Below are 18,633 nucleotides of genomic sequence, written 5' to 3'. Positions count from 1 at the left end.
TACATCCAGGCTTCTTTCATGTGTACAACCTTCCTTCATGATCCTTGAACCAAGTGTTAGCTATGATTAAGTTATGTTCTGGCTATTTGCTTAGCAGGCTCTAAGTTGATCATCTCATGGCGAAAGCATGATTTCGAAACCATTTTGAAAGCGCACATGCCATTTACAGAAGGTTGCGACAGCAGTCGGGTCAAGATATGCTTATGGCAAATGAGATGATCGGTGAAAATCAACATCGCAACAATTGGTCAAGCTGTTCGCTCCTTTTCTAGTCTCGACAGAGAAAAAATATCGATCAACTGTTTCAACGACAGTGAAGTATCAGGGGAGGGTTTGAGATCGATCATCACTGCTTGGTCTGAAAACCTAGATGCGAGTAACGGATGATATACAAACGTATTTGCGCTGGTGATGTGTGTGTCATAATTAAAACCTGTTTAATGCTATGTGGGGACAGAAACTTGTTCACACACACGTTAAATGTTTACTCCGTTGTAGACTTTAGTACGTGTGTTGAAGAAACCACCAGTGAGCATGAAGGTCGATCGCCTCACGATCTGAAGAAGCTACCAGATTTTGATTTCTCAAGACATTTTAAATTGTGTGTTTCTTTCTTTCATGTAAAATAAATATCAAATGACAGCATAAATTGAAACTTCTCTGCTCCTAGCGATAATAGAAGACCGATTAACATTCATATGTATTGTTTTTCAGGCTGTCTGAATAGAACTTGATAAGAATTTTAAAAAAAGGTCAAATGTTTTGTAAAATCATTTACCTAAAAGTAAGAAATAAAACACAGTAGACGTACCTTTGAATGATGCTGAAAATCATGTACAGCAAATGAGGTACCAATTGAGAATTTGAAGTTCAATGTTTAACTTATAATCTTAGAATTTTGAAGGGTATTAGAGGATTCAAATATCAGGAAATAGAATGCGTGTGGCGCAACGAGTATCATTCAAAGGCGTGTCAAATGTTTCTGGTTTTTATTTCTTACTTTTAGACAAATTATTTCACAGAACATTTGACTGTGGTCTTTTTTTATGGAATACTTCCTTCAGATGGGGTAGTTCGGCTAGGAGGCTTTATTTGTCATAATGTGACATGTGCTGTATGTACCAGTGTGATTAGAATTGCTTGTCCCTGTGCCGAACGATGGCAGCTCGCTGCATGTACACGCCCTGTGTGGGTCTTCCCCCTATAAACTGCGTAGCCCAGAGCCCCATCAGCCTTCTTCCAATTTAAGACATCCAAAAAGTAATTGTGCTAGCTCCATTGTAAGTGTAATTGGTCACATACCACGATGAACACACCGCTGTGAGCAACAGATCTTGTCTGGGACAAAGAAAGAAATCAGCAGTGTAAGAGCACTGCCTAAATGAAGAATACACATTTCTCTGTGATAACACCAAGTTGCTGTGCCAAGCAAACAGGGATTGGGAAAGATTTGTAAAGGAATCCACAGAAATAAGGATATCAGACAATATCGTAAATAAGGCTGAAAGATCTTGACTATGTTTGACGGAAATTCTACATTTGTGGTTATAGTCTAAGAGTGTACCCAGTAGAGGCCAACACGCAGGACAGATTAAGAATGCCCAAGTAAAGATACGAGGCATGGCCTTTGGCCTACTCCGTATTTTCCGCCTGCCACGAAGGCCCCAGGCAGGTCGAATGGTCAGCCACCCCCACTGGTATAAATATAGTGACATTCCCAATGTCCCGACGCCTTTCCAGAGGATGAATAGTATATATGGCACTCACCAAAACATCGCAGTATCTCAGCATTGTCACACACATGGAAGCAGAGAGTTTTTCACCTGTGGTACGCGCCAGGGAAATTTGCATTCACGCGCATAATTACAGTAACTTTCTTCACAAATTCCCATGGTCAGTAGAATAACTTCTTTTTGGTAAGTTAGTAGTTTTGCCTTTTCTTCAGTGGTTGCCCCTTGAATGTGGTGTTTGTCAGTAGTGCATCAATTGTCTGCTGAATAAATGTAGTGTGTTTGTTTGCAGTTGTTTGTTTTAGTCCCTGTTCTTTCTAGAATCATTTAAAATAACTAGTTAAATTTCATGGCCAGTGTTTGTTTCATTATATGTCTGTCTTAGTCCCATTCATCAATCGATCTTATTTATCTCTCACTTTTTGTTTCGACCCTGTTTCTTAGTAAACGTGACTGGTATTGATTTAGAATGTAAATAGTGTCTACTGTTGGTTTTTGAAAACACAGTAAAGATTTTAAAATTCCTCAACTTAATGCAATTTCATTTCAAAATTACTGTTAAATCTATGAATTAAATACATTTTTGCTTCTATGTACACGGTACTTCGAAGTTGGTCCCTTCCTGCACCGCATTTTACTGTAGATTTTATTGACTGCTTCTTGAGTCATCTGACTGTACTGTTTGTTAATTAATTTTACATGTAGTGGTTAATTTATTTTTCCAGTAACTTCATTCTCCTTCCATGCTCAAACTGTCTGCAACCTCTTTTCAGTATTATATCACGCAACATACACATTTTGTTCTTCTTCGTAATCACTACATTATTGACTTGTCTTTCCTTGATAAACTGGAAATAGTCACAAAATGTTAAGAAGTGAAAATTCATCATTTCTAAATTCGTGTGACTACATGACCAAAAGTTGCTTGGTTCTACTTCCATATTCCAAGAATCATGCAATGAATAATATAAACAGTCCTGCACTGTCATCAAAATATACTCAAAAAGAAACACCCTTTTTATAATGTATGTATGGCTATATGCATAAAATTTCTGTGTAACGAATAGTTTGCACTGAAGTACACAGTTGCTCCAGTTGTTAACTTACGTTCTATCACTGAATAGAAACATGTCGTAGTCGCTATCTCTTTCATTCAAAATGCAACACTAACATGAGCAAAAGGTATGCAGATGATTTCAGAGTGTAGGATATACACTGTGTGATCAAAACTATCCAGACACCCCCAAAAACATACTTTTTCATATTAGGTTCATTGTGCTGCCACCTACTCCATATCAGCGACCTCAGTAGTCATTAGACATCGTGAAAGAGCAGAATGGGGCGCTCCGCGGAACTCGAGGACTTCGAACGTGGTGAGGTGATTGGGTGTCACTTGTGCCATATGTCTGTTAGCGTGATTTCCACACTCCTAAACATCCATAGGTCCTCTGTCTCCGATGTGATAGTGAAGTGGAAACCTGAATGGACACGTACAGTGCAAAAGCGTATACGCCGACCTCGTCTGTTGACTGACAGATTGCCGACAGTTGAAGAGGGTCATAATGTGTAATAGGCAGACATCTATCCAGACCACTATGCAGGAATTCCAAACTGCATCAGGATCCACTGCAAGAACTATGACAGTTAGGCGGGAGGTGACAAAACTTGGATTTCATGGTCGAGTGGCTGCTTATAAGCCACACATCACGCCGGTAAATGCCAGACGACCCTTGCTTGGCGTAAGGAGCGTAAACATCGGACGATTGAACAGTGGGAAAACGTTGTGTGGAGCGATGAATCACGTTACACAATGTGGCGATCCGATGGCAGGGTGTGGGTATGACGAATGCCCAGTGAACGTCATCTGCCAGCGTGTGTACTGCCAACAATAAAATTGGGAGGCAGTGGTGTTATGGTGTGGTCGTGTTTTTCATGAAAAGGGGGGGGGGGGTTGCACCCCTTGTAGTTTTGCGTGGCACTATCAAAGCACAGGCCTACATTGATGTTTTAAGCACCTCCTTGCTTCCCACTGTTGAAGAGCAATTCAGGGATGGCGATTGCATCGTTCAACACGATCGAGCACCTGTTCATAATGCACGGCTTGTGGTGGAGTGGTTACACGACAATAACATCCCTGTAATGGACTGGCTTACACATAATCCTGTTCTGAATCCTGTAGAAAATCTTTGGGATGTTTTGGAACGCCGACTTCGTGCCAGACCTCACCGACCGACATCGATACCTGTCCTCTGTATAGCACTCCGTAAAGAATGGGCTGCCATTCCCCAAGAAACCTTCCAGCACCTGATTGAACGTATGCTTGCGAGAGTGGAAGCTGAATTCTAGAATTACCGATGGAGGGCGTCACGAACTTGTACGTCATTTTCAGCCAGTTGTCCGGATACCTTTGATCACATAGTGTAGATATAAGTAATATTTAACTGCATTTTACATAACATTCATGAAGCAGAGTACAAAGAGAGAATATCCTCTATCCAGAATTGATGAAAACGTTTACTGAGCTGAGTTGACAAAATAACTAATGTTTAGGAATATTGGAGCATAGTTTCAGTTAGATGGAACTGCATCTATGAATCTGCAGCACCGTCAAGACGGCATGCCACAGATGGCAATTTAACAAGAAATGTAGTACAAGCTTGTTGGGTATGTAAAGGATTAGCATTTCAGAGTAGTAGTACAAAGGAAGTTGTAATGCTATTTGAATTCTGTAAGTAAAGAAGGATAACTCAGTGTATTTCTAATTCGCACTGTCGCGCCTTCTCTTGACCTAGTACCAGAGTGAGGTGCACATGCATTAGGGCGCCCAGTGACAGCAGTAGACACCCAGCGGTACCACGATTTCCAGTTTTGCGTTCAGCATCACAATGGTTGTATCTCTGTATGGAGGCTTTGAGGAGAACGAACATTGCCAAACAACATTCGCCATTGTTACACAGTTCCACCAACTAGCTTGATGGTTTGGGGCGCCACTGGGTACACAACACTATCATCTCTGTTTCGCTCAGCTCGTACTTGGAACAGCAGATATTAAATTTCTAAAGTGTAAAATCCAGTTGTTGCGCCTTATTTGTGAGGTCTCTGTAAGTTATCTTCCAGTAAAATAATGCAAGGCCCCATGTTTCCCTGACTGTGCAGAGCTACTTTGACACATAGGGTGTTCGAGGTTGTCATGCCCAGCACATTCTTGCTGAAAAGATCTAGTCATGAATTGCTGAGAGACTGGCATGCCCTTAAGCAATTAAGATTAATGAACTATGGCATAGAGCTGAAGTAGCTTGGATCGACGTACTCATATGTCACGATAGCTTGGTTTGTCTCACTGCTCAGCCAGATTAGAACTGTTGTTGTTACCAGGGTTGGCATCTCTGCGTATTAAATTTTTCACCCTGTATACCCCTATTACCTACCAATCGAGTCATGTATTCTCGCTCTCACACTATATGCACACAATAAATGAAACTTCGTTGTTTGTTAGCCTCCCAAAATTTCACATGTATACTCACCAAGCAACGGTACTTATGTTACCACTGTTATTTTTCCTCCTCCTCTGTTCCATTTGCGCCGGTCGTTGTGGCCGAGCGGTTCTAGGCGCTTCAGTCTGGAACCGCGCGACTGCTACGGTCTCAGGTTCGAATCCTGCCTCAGGCATGGATTTTTGTGATGTCCTTAGGCTAGTTAGGTTTAAGTAGTTCTAAGTTCTAGCGGACTGATGATGAACTCAGATGTTAAGTCCCATAGTGCTCAGAGCCATTTGAACCATTTGTTCCATTCGCGAATGGTGTGTAGGAAAAATGACTCCCGATTAAACCTCACCGCTGAATCAGCGCTAATTACGTTGATTTTATCGTCAAGTTGGTTTCACAAGTCATATGTGTGAGAAAGTATTATGTTACCCATCTGCTCCTGGAATTGAAACAGTAATCTGTGACACATGATGAATACCATGTAGCATCTGCCTCTGGAATTAGTTGAGAATCTCCGCAACACTCTCATTCTCACTAACCAACTCTGATATAAATCCCTCTGCAGGTCTGGGAGTTAGAATAGGCCCAAGGTATTCCTGCCTTCCGTAAGAGGCGACTAAAAGGACTCTCACACGTTTCGCCCTTTACGTGATGATCCCATGTCGGGTTTCACCTCCATCTTTCTACATTTTCCCGAAGAGCGAGACAATTGGGGAAGGGCGCCTTACATGGCGCATCGTGTCCATCGTGCATTGAGATCTTTAGCCCACTTTCTCGTCGTCGCATTGCAGTCCCGCTCATTCTCCACTTCTTGGGCGATGACCCCTTCCTGAGTACGTTTTCCACCATGCACTATGAAGTGTCGCTTTCTGCGCCGACGATGGTCATGGACTTCTTAGCACCTCATACCCAGCACAGTAGCCAGCCCATTGTGGTGGGGCCGCCATGTACCCTGTTGCTCGTAGCCTCCTGACAACACAGGGATCGCTCTGCTGATGCCTGCGCCGTTAACTCCCCACGTATGCCATGGAGACGATGCCCATCTCCCTAGGGCATCGGGACTCCCAGCAATGGCCATTCTGCCAGGTGGCCCTTGCTGAGGCTGGGTGGAGCCCATGGGGAGGGCCCCTGGTCGGAGTGGGTGGCATCAGGGCGGTAGATACGCCATGAAGCTTAGTACGTCATATCTTGCTTGTGGTCCGCCGCCAGCAATTTCTAAGCGGGTAAATTCTAACTTCAATGCTAAGAAATACGACCCAAATTGTTCCCCTCCTTGGCCACGCCATAGGAGGAACGCCAGGCTAAGGGTGGCAGTGAAGCTTATTCGCCCCGGTACCTCATATGTACGAGAGCTGATGGGGAATACTTTATGTCCATGAAGCCTCAGTTTTTTTGTGCAGGATTTGGAGGGCAATTTTGGGGAGATGGAGAGCTTGTCGAAAATGAGTTCTGGGTCAGTACTGATAAAAACAGCATCCTCTGCCCAGTCATGGGCATTACTCGATTGTGACAAGTTGGGGGATGTTTCTGTTACCATCATGCCCCATAAGAGCTTAAATATGGTCCAGGGTATTATACGCCACAGGGACCTTCTATTGCAATCTGACGATGTTCATTTCGTCTGACGCATCCAATGGGGTCCGAGGGATAATCAGGTTGCCACCAGTGCCTTCATCTTGGCCTTCGAGGGTGACACATTGCCTGAGAACGTCAAGGAGATGGTCTACCGCTGTGACGTCAAGCCATATATCCCTTCCCCAGTGCGGTGCTTTAAGTGCTGGGAATTCGGCCATATGTCTTCCCACTGTGCTTCCAGCGTCACATCTTGGGATTGTGGACGTCCATCACATCCCAATACTCCATGTGCCCCGCCTTCCATCTGTGTCACTTGCAGAGAGCATCATTCACCATGCTCGCCAGACTGCAGAATTTTACCGAAAGAGAGGAAAATCATGTAATATAAGACCATGGACCGACTGACCTACACTGAGGCTAAGGGTTTCTTCGGCTCCTGTCGCTAGGAAGGGGTCCCTTGGGTCACTCCCTTCCCAGGTTTCTGCTAGTGGGAAAGATGACACCTGCCAGTGGCTGAAGAGACCAAAGGCAGCTGGTCATAGGGCTCCATGCTTATCTTCAGTCCTGGAGACTGAATCAATGAAGTCCTTCCAGCCAGGGAAACCCAAGGAGCAGTGAGAGAAATCCAAAAAGAAGGTCCCCAAGACCAAGGGAATTGTATGGCACCCACACCACCACTACCTACAAGCTCTGCATCTGCAGATGAGGTGGAGATCCTGGCGTCCGCTGAGGACCTAGATCTTGCCGGACCCTCATACACAATGGATATAGACTGCTCCGGTAAAACGTCGGTGGCAGCAGGTGACCCTGAGGCGTAAACTGCCTCATTGAGTATTCCATGCCTTCCCAGTCTCACGATGACGCAATCCTCCAGTGGAATTGTGGAAGTTTTTTCCACCGCCTAACTGAGCTACAGCAACTGTTAAGCTTTACACCTGCTTTCTGCATTGCCCTCCAGGAAACCTGGTTCCTGGCAATGCGGACCCTTGCCCTCTGCGGCTGTATGGGATACTATAGGAAAAATAGTGCCTATAATCAAGTGTCAGCTGGAGTTTGCGTTTATGTCCTAAACTCAGTCTTTAGGAAACTGTGCCCCTTCAAACACCTCTTGAAGCTGTGCCTGTCAGAATAAGGACGACGCAGGAAATAACTGTCTGCAATGTATATCTTCCTCCAGATGGTGCAGTATCCCTGAATGTATTTACTCCACTTATTGATCAACTCCCTAAACCTTTCTTACTTTTGGAGATTTTAATGCCTATAACCCCTTTTGGGGTGGCACCATGCTTACTGGCCGAGGCAGAGATGTCGAAACTTTACTGCCTCAGTTCGACCTCTGCTCCTTAAATACTATAGCTGTCACACATTTAAGGGTGGCTCATGGTAATTACTCGGCCATTGATTTATCAATCTGCAGCTGTGACCGTTGAATCTCCCCCACATGATAACATCTATGTGATGGTTGAGCAGGTGACTACAACAATCGTTTCTGTGGCAGAAAACTTAGGGTGCCCCCGGCGAAAGGCAGTCCCTTGGTGGTCGCCCGGAAGTCGCTGAAGCAATTAAGGAGCGTTGGCGAGCTCTACAGCGGCATAAGCGGTACCCTTCCCTGGAGCACCACGGTTTACAGTTTTCGGCCGCAAATTCGTGTGTTATGCACTTCTGTCGACGTCGTACCGTTGATTCAGAAACAGAACTTTACGTTGCTGATGATTCACGCGCTGTAGTGGAGACATATTTCTTAGGACTGATTTTCGACGCCCGATTGACGTGGCTTCCTCACCTTCGTCACCTTAAGCGGAAGTGCTGGCAGCATCTCAATGCCCTCCGCTGCCTGAGCAACATCAACTGGGGTGCAGATTGCTCTAAGCTGCTGCAGCTCTACAGAGCTCTTGTTCAGTCCCGCTTTGACTATGGGAGCCAGCTTTATGGTTCGGCGGCGCCCTCAGCGTTGCGCTTACTCGACCCCAGTGCAACACTGTAGCGTTCGCCTAGCGATGGGAGCTTTTAGGACGAGTCCAGTGACCAGCGTTCTAGTGGAGGCCGGAGACCCTCCATAGCAGGTTAGACGTGCACAACTGCTGGCGAGTTACGTTGCACACGTTCGTAGTTCTCCTGCGCATCCGAATCACCGTCTCCTTTCCCCACCCACGGCGGTTCATCTCCCACATCAGTGGCCCAGGTCAGGGCTTACAATTTCAGTTAGCGTCCAGTCTCTTCTTTCCGAACTGGAGTCCTTGCCTTTACCACCTATGCTTGAGGTCCATTCACGTACACCTCCATGGCGTGCACCTAGGCCGCGGCTACGCCTGGACCTTTCAAATGGCCTTAAGGACTCAGTTAACCCCGCGGCTATCCGCTGCCACTTCCTCTCGATTCTTGACATGTACCGAGGCCATGGAGTAGTTTACACCGACGGCCTCATGGCTGATACGTCGGCTTCGCGTATGTCCATGGAGGACATATTGAACTGCATTCCTTGCCCCATGGCTGCAGTGTTTTCACTGCTGAGCTGGTGACTATATATTGTGCTCTTGAGCACATTCGTTCATGCCCTGAAGAGTCGTTTCTTGTGTGTACTGACTCCTTGAGCAGCCTACAAGCTATCGACCAGTGCTACCGTCCTCATCCTGTGGTATGGACCATCCAGGAGTCCATCTATGCCCTGGAACGATCCAGTCGTTTAGTGGTGTTTGTCTGGACCCCAGGTCACGTCGGAATCCCAGACAACGAACTTGCCGACAGGTTGGCCAAACAGGCCGGGAAAACTCTTATGGAGATCGGCTTCTCTGCAACTGACCTGCGTTCAGTACTACGCCGCAAGTTTTTGGGACTTTGGGAGACGAAATGGTATAACCTCAGCACGCACAACAAACTGCGTGTCATTAAGGAGACTACGAATGTGTGGCAGTCCTCCATGCGGGCCTCTCGCAGGGGCTCTGTGGTTCTCTGCCGGCTCCGCATTAGCCACGCTTGGGTGACACACGGCTACCTCCTGCGCCGTGATGACCCACCTCAGTGTCGGTGCGACACCCGGCTGACAGTGGCCCTTATCTTGGTGAGCTGTCCTTTGGCTGTCCTGCGACGGACTCTTCAGTTACTTGACTCGTTGCCATTAATTTTAGGTGACAACGCCTCATCGGCTAATTTAGTTTTACGTTTTATACGTGACGGTGGGTTTTATCATTCTATATTAGTTTTAGCGCATGTCTTTTGTCCCTTTGTGTTCTCCACTCTAATGCTTTTAGGGTGGATGTTTTAATGTGTCGCAGAGTGGCTGACTATTCCTTTTTATTCTCGTGGTCGGTCAGCCACGGTCATCTGCTCTCTTGTTTTTACCCCTTCTACCTGTTTCTTGCTTCTATCTGCTTTTCCTGTTTTGTCCATGGTAGTGTTGGTTGTCCTGCTCACGTTCTTCTGGTTCTTCCTTTCTCCTGTTATTGTGTTGTACGTCTCCTTTCTTTTCTTCTTTCCCTTGTGTAATTATTTTACCTTTAAACCAACAAATCTGATATCAAATTCATCACTCTTCATTGGATCTCCTTTATCTCTTTTATTAATCAAGTCTGGCGATGATCCCGAAAATCGGTGCAATATTAAAGAAATATTTGAACAATTGTTTTATTCTAGCAATTTCTTTGGTGAGTGAATTACATTTGCACAAAACTCGTCCAGAGTATCCCATCACTGAGTGTTCTTTTCCTACAATTTGTTTTATGTGGTATTCCAGTTTCCATTGCTCCATGTAGTTACATCTAGATGGTCGATTCTTGCTAATTCTGTCATTAGACAATTAGACCATTGATTTCTTTTTTAACGTTTCTGGACTGTATACTCTTATTTTGATATCTGATGATTCCCACATTGAACAGTCAAACCTTTGTTGACTCGAACTCTCAGCTATTCAAACTTTTTTAAGGTCTCTTGAACTTTGAATTATTAGGAGTCGACAGAATTCCACAGTTGTTATTGTTTCGAATGATTTAGTGCCAATAGTGTAATCAAATAGTAATGAATATCTTCATCTGTTTATGGATAATGTGTTACATGGGTTTACATTCAGGTCAGGTGCGTGTTCCTATAGATTTTCCTGCATATTACTACAGCCTACTGGAGTTCCAACTTTTCTCTAGTCAACTGCGGTATCTGCAAACATCCCCTTGGAGCTTCCTACATTATCCACTAGATCATTTACGTATATTATAAATAGTACCAGCCCCGAATACTCCCTTGGAAACTATCGCAATTACTTTTACATCAGTCAGTTGTATATCGTTACGAACAATCTGTTTTCCTGTGAACACAGTAAAGCATTGACTAGCAAATTTGGGAACAGACGTCGAAATCTAGTGTTCAATAAACTGAAAGAAAAAGCTGTGTAAATAAACAAGAAAGAAATAAAATTGTAAGTAAATAAATTATTACTTAGCACACACAGAAAACTGACAGACAAATTAAAAACCGATAGATTCGTTTTCTTAGGTGAAGGAGGAAATTGTTGAAGGAAACAAGACTTAACATGAGTTTTGCATGGCAGGTAGAATGGGCATGCAAATCCAGGTGGGAGCAGGAATAAATAAATGAATTAATAGTTGGATGGATGGACAGGAATAGATGAACACATTATGACGTAATCCACAGTGTCTCAATACTGGTCAGAGAGGATACAGTGACGGTGAGTATGTATGTTTGTTACATTCTGACTGTTTCGATAAATTCATTGAATATGCACCAAATTTCTCTCTATCTCAAAATTCTTTATGTGTAATATATTACCTTGTTTGTTTCAGTGTGTCCTGGATCGTGTGTCGCAATGGCCTTTCAACGCGTTCACGTTGGATACTGTCACTGGTGGTCAGTATTAGTCATGATTTCGAATACTTTTCTTACATCTATTGCTTATTATGTTTGTAATCTAGTTCATGTACAGATACTTGAGAAATCGAAATACCAGAATTGGCATATGACTAATTTTTTTCTGTTGTCAAATAATATAAGTATACAAATCGTATAATGTTTTGAGAGAGAATTTTCATCCACTATTATGGAGTGACCTGTAAGTAATCATCAGGGATACTATTTGGACTGAGGTCTCTCATGTGAAATGAACCAGATGTTCTTGATGAATTCTTATCGGGTGACTGGGTCAGCATCTTTTTTAGGGGGGGTTGCCAACTTACTCTACCTTCAGCACCATAAATCGTAATTTGATTTCTTCTTACACTCTGCTTGCAATTTCTTTGTTAGTGACTAGTATGTCCCCTCCCCTTCCATTCTCCCTCCACACATGTGTAATTTTATACGGTTTAACACAGAGGAAAGTGGGTAGAAACGGCGTTACGTGTGAAGACAAGGTAAATTGGCTGCTGTCCAAAAACAGCTGGAAGCTGGCGGGCATAATACTGCTGCCATAATCTGCAGTGACTTGAGGCATCAGTGACAAAAACTGTGACACCCTGGAACCCCGATGTTTCTCATCTTCCGATGCACATCATTTCACCGGTTTGCCCCACTCAAGGATGATTCGCTGGGAATGGTGGGTTTGTATATCTGTAGCTGACAGTTGACTGTGGTTACTGGTGGTGCAGTTGTCCCTTTACACCTTAGCAACAGGTACGAGGTTCTGCCTAATGTCGATAACACATGTCAGCGAACACTGGATAACTCGTCTGTTGGGCCAGTGCTAAGTTTTGCTGCCAAATCGAGACAAACACAGTGGGTGTGTATGTTGATCAGAAAGGACGCCTATGTACATTTGTTAAGAGGCCTCATCCAATATCTGGCGGAGGTTCGTGCCAGCGGCTATTGAACTTCGCCCGTGTAACTCGTTGCAGACTATAGCTGAAGTCAGCATGGCTTTTGGGTACGCAGTCGTAGTCCACTGGCTGAGAACCCACAGGCAAGAGTGCCCAGGTGGATAGCGTATGCACAGAATGCGTGTGATAGGGGAACTTTGTGAGTAGCCTACCCAACCTGCGCCTGCCCTGTGTGGGCGTCCAGCAGTGCCCGCACCGTATGGAACAACATTGGAACAACATACTTTAGATGGTTGGCTCAATTGCTGAAGACAGCTAGCATGGTAGAAGCATGTTGACTGTTTTTGCTGCTTCGTACGCAGAATTGATCACGATCCTCTCGATTGGAACTGATTAAAAGGTCTAAATCAGACATTTAGACAATTCTGTGTCAATCTCGGCTGCAAACTTCTCGGTCTGGGTTGTCGAATGGACAATTGGAGGGCACATAAATATATGCTATTAGTAAACAGTCCAGACGACGAGGAGGGGGGGGGGGGACAAAATCCCCTGCGCCCAAACATCATAGGAGGCCAAAGTGTCTCAAGGGTTCCGATCCAGAGTGCTCAGTTGGCAAATATCGGAATACTATTGTAAAATAAATTTTGTACAATATAATAAATAAAAGAACATTGCCCCAGCACCAGTAAAGCCAGTCTAGGTCCTGCTTCAATTCTTCACTTTTATTATTCTTACAGTTCAACTGCCTACAATTCTATTTCGTGTTTAATCTTAAATGCACTATATTTTCTTTAGACAGCGTATGCTGAAACCACCTGGTGGTGGAGTCGAAAATGTGCTTTCTTTAAATGTTGTTGGAAATATTGCCGAAACATGTCCCCAAAAAACGTACACGGCAACAGCTGTGAGTCGTCGTTTTAATTTCGTAGACCTGCCAACAACATTCAAACATAAGGCAGTTCTGATTCCATCACAACGTGATTTTACATTAAATATACAGAAAATATGTTGCTTTATAGAGCAAAATAAAATGTATGTATTTGATATATCTATTTGTGTTTAGTTGTCCTGGAAGAATCGTAAAAATGAAGAAATGAATTGACGTGAAAGAGGTAAATTGACCATGCCGATACTCGGGAAGTAAAGAAGTAATGCTATTCTTTTGCTCGTCTCTAGAATGGTCAACTTACATGGCACCTCTCATGTTACATGATGTGACATTATTTCTTGGTCGAAGAGGCTTGGCCTTCAGAGATTCATCTCTGAAAATTGGAAATGCATAATGGAAATTTCCTCCGAATATTACAGCTCTTGAGTCGCTATTATCCAGTTACTGCAAAACATATTAGCAAGGGCAGATACGGACAAGCTAGAAAGCGTTTAAAAGTGCATATCTTTAAGTGACACCCAGAAAGAATTTATTTCTAGCTCTACCCATGTCAGGTGTGCCACCATGATGCAGAGAGAAAATGAGAAATACTACACAGTTATTGTTGATGCAACTACTGATTCGATTATGTTGAAGAGACAATATTCACCGTGGTTTAAATTTTCTTCAATAAGGAAATTAATAAATATGAAAGGAAGGAATGGTCTTCGGAATTTGTTAAAAGCATTCACAAAACTGGAGTTGCTGTTGCACATTTAATTCAACCAATAGTTGCGAAACACTCGATTCCTATCAGTGAACGTTGCGGACAAGGTTGTAATCACGGAAGTAATATTAGAGGATCTTATAAAGGTGCTTACACACGTTTTCTTCAGTGGAATCCTCTTGCAAATTTTTCTCTGTATGCTTGTTGTAGTCTTACATAAGTACATAAAGTACATGCACCTGAGAGTTGTCATCTACGTCTACATTCATAATTTGCCAACCATTGCAAAGGGCACGGCAAAGTGTACGTCCCATTTTACCTGATTTTGCTTTGCTACCATTAATTTTAGTTCCTGTCACATTCGCTAGGGACTGGGCGCTTAACTTAGGTGCCACTAACAGTCTGTACACACGACCAGAATTTCAGCATCTCTTTATCTGCAGTCCTATGCTTTCTTTTACGTATATTATTCAGTAGTCTCTATTTCTATAGAAGTTTCTTACTGTATACTGTGGAGGGTCCCTCCTGTTATGAACTGTTCTACTGCGTACAAATCTGTCCAGTGCATGGTCAATCATTATTTTAATCTTGAACCAAAGTTCCTCTGCATGCTCCCGCCTTGCGCTGAAAGTTTCAAGTTCCTTATTGATTTATGACACTACTGATTTTTAAATACAATTTAGTGAACCTCTGTATCTTTCTTCTTGATTTAGTTGCTCTTTGTGCTTTGATAATCAATGTTGCCACAGCCAAATCAGTATCACTTACACCAGTTTCGATGTGGACATCCTCAAAGAGGTCACGTCTGTTTGTTGCCATAAGATCCAATGTATTTCCATCATCAGTGGGGTTCCGAACTATCTGTTCTTCATAGATTTCAGAGAAGGCATGAGTAATGTTTCACGGGACGTCCTGTGACGCCCACCACTAAGAAAACTTTACTTTTCCCAGTTGATCGTTGGATGATTAAAGTCTCCACTGATATTACACTATGGTCGAGGAACTTAGGTATAAACGAAATGCAGTTTCCTCCTAAAGTTTTCGGTTATATCAGGATATGAGCCTGGTGGACGATAGGAGGACCCAATTACCAATTTATGCCTATCCTTGTTACTGAGTCTTGCCCAAACTAAAATTCACCGAGATAGAAATTTGAGCTGCATGTGAGATACATGCAGCTCAAATTTCTATCTCGGTGAATTTTAGTTTCTCGTCTACTGCAACAGATACACCGCCTCCATTTCCCAGTAGCCTATCCTTTCGCTATACAGTTAAATTTCCCTTAAAAATCTCACTACTATTAATTTCAGGTTCCAAATAGCTTTATATCCCTAGTATTATCTGAGCTTCACTGCTTTTCACGAGCGCTTCAAACTCTGGCATTTTCTTGCGAATGCTTTGGCAGTTAACCACTAGGATCTTAATATTCTCACCTGTAGGAGGCATTTATTTCAATCTAACACTGATACTTCTGGGTTTCCTACAGCTATCGCTGTCTGGATTGGATGGAGAGTCGCCTGATACATTAAAAAACCTTGTGCATACATTAAAAAACCTTGTGCGTACCCCATACACAGTCAGCTACCTGAGTAGCAGCCTCTGATTTGTAGTGCACATCTGACCCGTTTGAGGGGATCTTACAGTTTTCAACGCTATGCCGCAAGTCCAGGAAGTCGCACCGTAGCTTGTCACAGAACTTTCGAAGTCTCTGGTTCAGTTCTGGGGACAAAGCAGCAAATGGTGAGCTTCGTTGAGACTCTGTGCACAAGGCTGGTCTTCTCAACCTTCTCCTCCGGTCGCTGGAATGATCCAAGTATAACCTCAAAGACCAGACGACAGGCATCATTTATTTCAATGTGCGCCACAGTTTGCATTGCTGGCTGCCGGAATAGGCTCTTCAATACACTGAATGAGGCCCCCAGCCAAACACACTGAGTGTACCTGGCGTCCATTCCTGTCCCTTGTTGTGATTTCACTAAGGGTTACAATATTCGGCGTACGTTTGAACTGCCGACAATTAATAGACCCCTGCCCTATTGCGTTTGTCTCATCTTGACATCTGGCAAAACAAGCTTCCCGAAAACTGGTGAAGTGAGTTCCACTGGCTCGGTTTCACGGAAACACAGCACCTAGAACTTGTTGGTTAGGGGGATCGGTATAACACCCTGGTTCCAGTCCACATTACAAGACCCCTAGATCTACCATTAAAGCACTGCTCGCAGTCAAATGGACGACTATTGACAAATCCCGTACTTTCTGCAGAGGAGACAGGATCAGCAGGAAAGAATAGTACTTGAGGAGCCTTTACTACTGGCAACACAGTTCATGACTCTTGGGAGCTCTTCCAACACACTGATTTGCAGTAGCTGCCAATCGTTTGGCAATAGTCATGAACATGATCCAGTGTACGGGAATAGCACTCACCGTGGCGCTGCATGCTGCATTTTTTCGGGTGCAAAGTATTACAGAACAGTGAACAAATAACTATAAACTAAGCCTGCTGATTGTCTTTGATATCTGTCGAGCTAAAAAATTACTTATTCCATGTAAGAATTGCAGCAAATACACAAAATGAAATTTCTATTAGGGCAATAGAAGAACCTGTGATAAAAATTACGAATTTCCTAAAACTTTTTGAGGTTAGTTATAGTTACTAGCAAATTAAAAAATACGGTTAGTTTACGATAAACGTGGATAATATATGTTCCTCTTTACGGAAAGACTAGATGTAACACAAGAGTATCTGCTGCAGTTACTAAATCGCAAACGCCGGTTTACAACAGATTAAATTATGAACAGGAAAATAGTAACTTCTGAAAATTTTCGACAGTGCACGCTTATTTGCGTTGATATGCAATGAAATTCGGGGTGATCTATTCTTTGGCAGTAACTTTGTATCAAAACGCTTACTTGCTACGAAATACCTTATTCAAAAATACTCGTACCAGTAACTTAGGGAAATACAGTTTTGCAAGTGTTCAACAATTCTCGAAAATGACCAGTTTCTTACGAAATTATACAATGAAATTAGAGAACGATTGTTTTGAACGAGAATAGGGCTACAGTTACCAAAAATTTGAAAAGAGTACAAATAAGTTTGAGCCTACAATTGACGATAACGGTAAGAGTTTATCGCGGCACTCGCGAATATTCGTAATTTCACAATATATCACACTACAAACGAGTATTGATAAAATTAGTGACAGATTACCAGTATGCAGAAGCGGCGTGAACAGTAAAATATGCGAACCTAGAACTTCAAATCGGCACACAAAACTTGCACACGCGGTCGCACATAAAGGAAAATTCCGAAGTTAGCCTTTAGATATAAATAAACGTTCGGATTGTACGGATTTTTTACTTAGCTGTTTCTGTCGACTTGCCGAAGAGGCACACTGCAGCGTGAGCTTATCTCAGTCAAAAACTAGAAAAATGTGCAGACATCAACAAAGCACGTCTTCTGCCTGTTGCAGCAGACATTCATGAAACAGATACTTTTTCAGAGTGATTCAACTGCTTCACAACCTTTTCAGTTGCATCCCATAACTGTAGGAAATTCTTAAACAGTGTATAGGAAGTCCTTCCCGTTGGACTGTTCGGGCTCACGATGCACGACCAGTTGCAGCTCACAGGGGTAACTGTTGATACTGTCAATAAGTTAAATTTGTTAATTGAAACACTTTCTGTGATACGGGGTTGTTATGGATTATGTAACGTCTTTCAAGTGTTTAATCATGGCATCAATTTGGCTACATTTGTTGTATCAATTGACTGCATAAGCAAATTATTACAAGCTCCTGATTTTCAGGTAGGATACGTAGAGAGCTTATCGAATGACTTAAAATACCTGCGAGAATGTTGGGACACCTTCTCCTTCAAGCTAAAGTTGTTGCCAGTGTAAGTAATATCTACCTAAATTTCGGGAGATGTGAACAGAAGAGGAAATTATTTCATAGTGAAACTAGAAATGAAATGACATGTGAATTCAAGAAATTTATTCAAGATAAACTTAACCTTAATTCTTTATATATATATATATATATATATAATGTCGCTATGCGCATCTTTTACACTCTTCCACTGACTGTGGCTGAAGCAGAAAGATCATTGAGCATTCTGGTGTTGAAAATTGCCTCAGATAAGCTGTGCATCAACGACGACTCTCAGATTTGGGGCCCTGGACAAATGAATAAATTTGGTTAGGCAACTGCACTATGTGATCAAAAGTATCCAGACATCCCCAAAAACATACGTTTTTCATATTAGGTGCATTGTGCTGCCATCTACTGCCAGATACTCCATATCGGCGACCTCAGTAGTCATTAGACATCGTGAAAGAGCAGAATGGGGCGCTCCGCGGAACTCGGGGACTTCGAACGTGGTCAGATGTTTGGGTGTCACTTGTGTCATACGTCTGTAAGCGTGATTTCCACACTCCTAAGCATCCCTAGCTCCACTGTTTCCAATGTGATAGTGAAGAGGAAACGTGAAG

General features: G+C 43.1%; 1 protein-coding gene across 3 annotated transcripts in view; it reads left to right on the top strand.

Moving 5' to 3' along the window:
- The window catches only part of LOC126188835 (cAMP-specific 3',5'-cyclic phosphodiesterase 4A-like), a 323,773-nt gene that overhangs the window by 18,191 nt on the left and 286,949 nt on the right, over window positions 1-18,633 (top strand). For all 3 annotated transcript variants that reach the window (XM_049930451.1, XM_049930450.1, XM_049930449.1), the window contains exon 2: window positions 11,581-11,644. In XM_049930451.1, coding sequence (XP_049786408.1) covers window positions 11,581-11,644 — 64 coding nt within the window. The remainder of the gene's footprint in view (window positions 1-11,580; window positions 11,645-18,633) is intronic.

Source organism: Schistocerca cancellata, chromosome 5 (assembly GCF_023864275.1).
Source record: "Schistocerca cancellata isolate TAMUIC-IGC-003103 chromosome 5, iqSchCanc2.1, whole genome shotgun sequence".
NCBI classification, from domain to species: Eukaryota; Metazoa; Arthropoda; class Insecta; order Orthoptera; family Acrididae; genus Schistocerca; species Schistocerca cancellata.
This window is presented reverse-complemented; position numbering and strand designations above follow the sequence as displayed.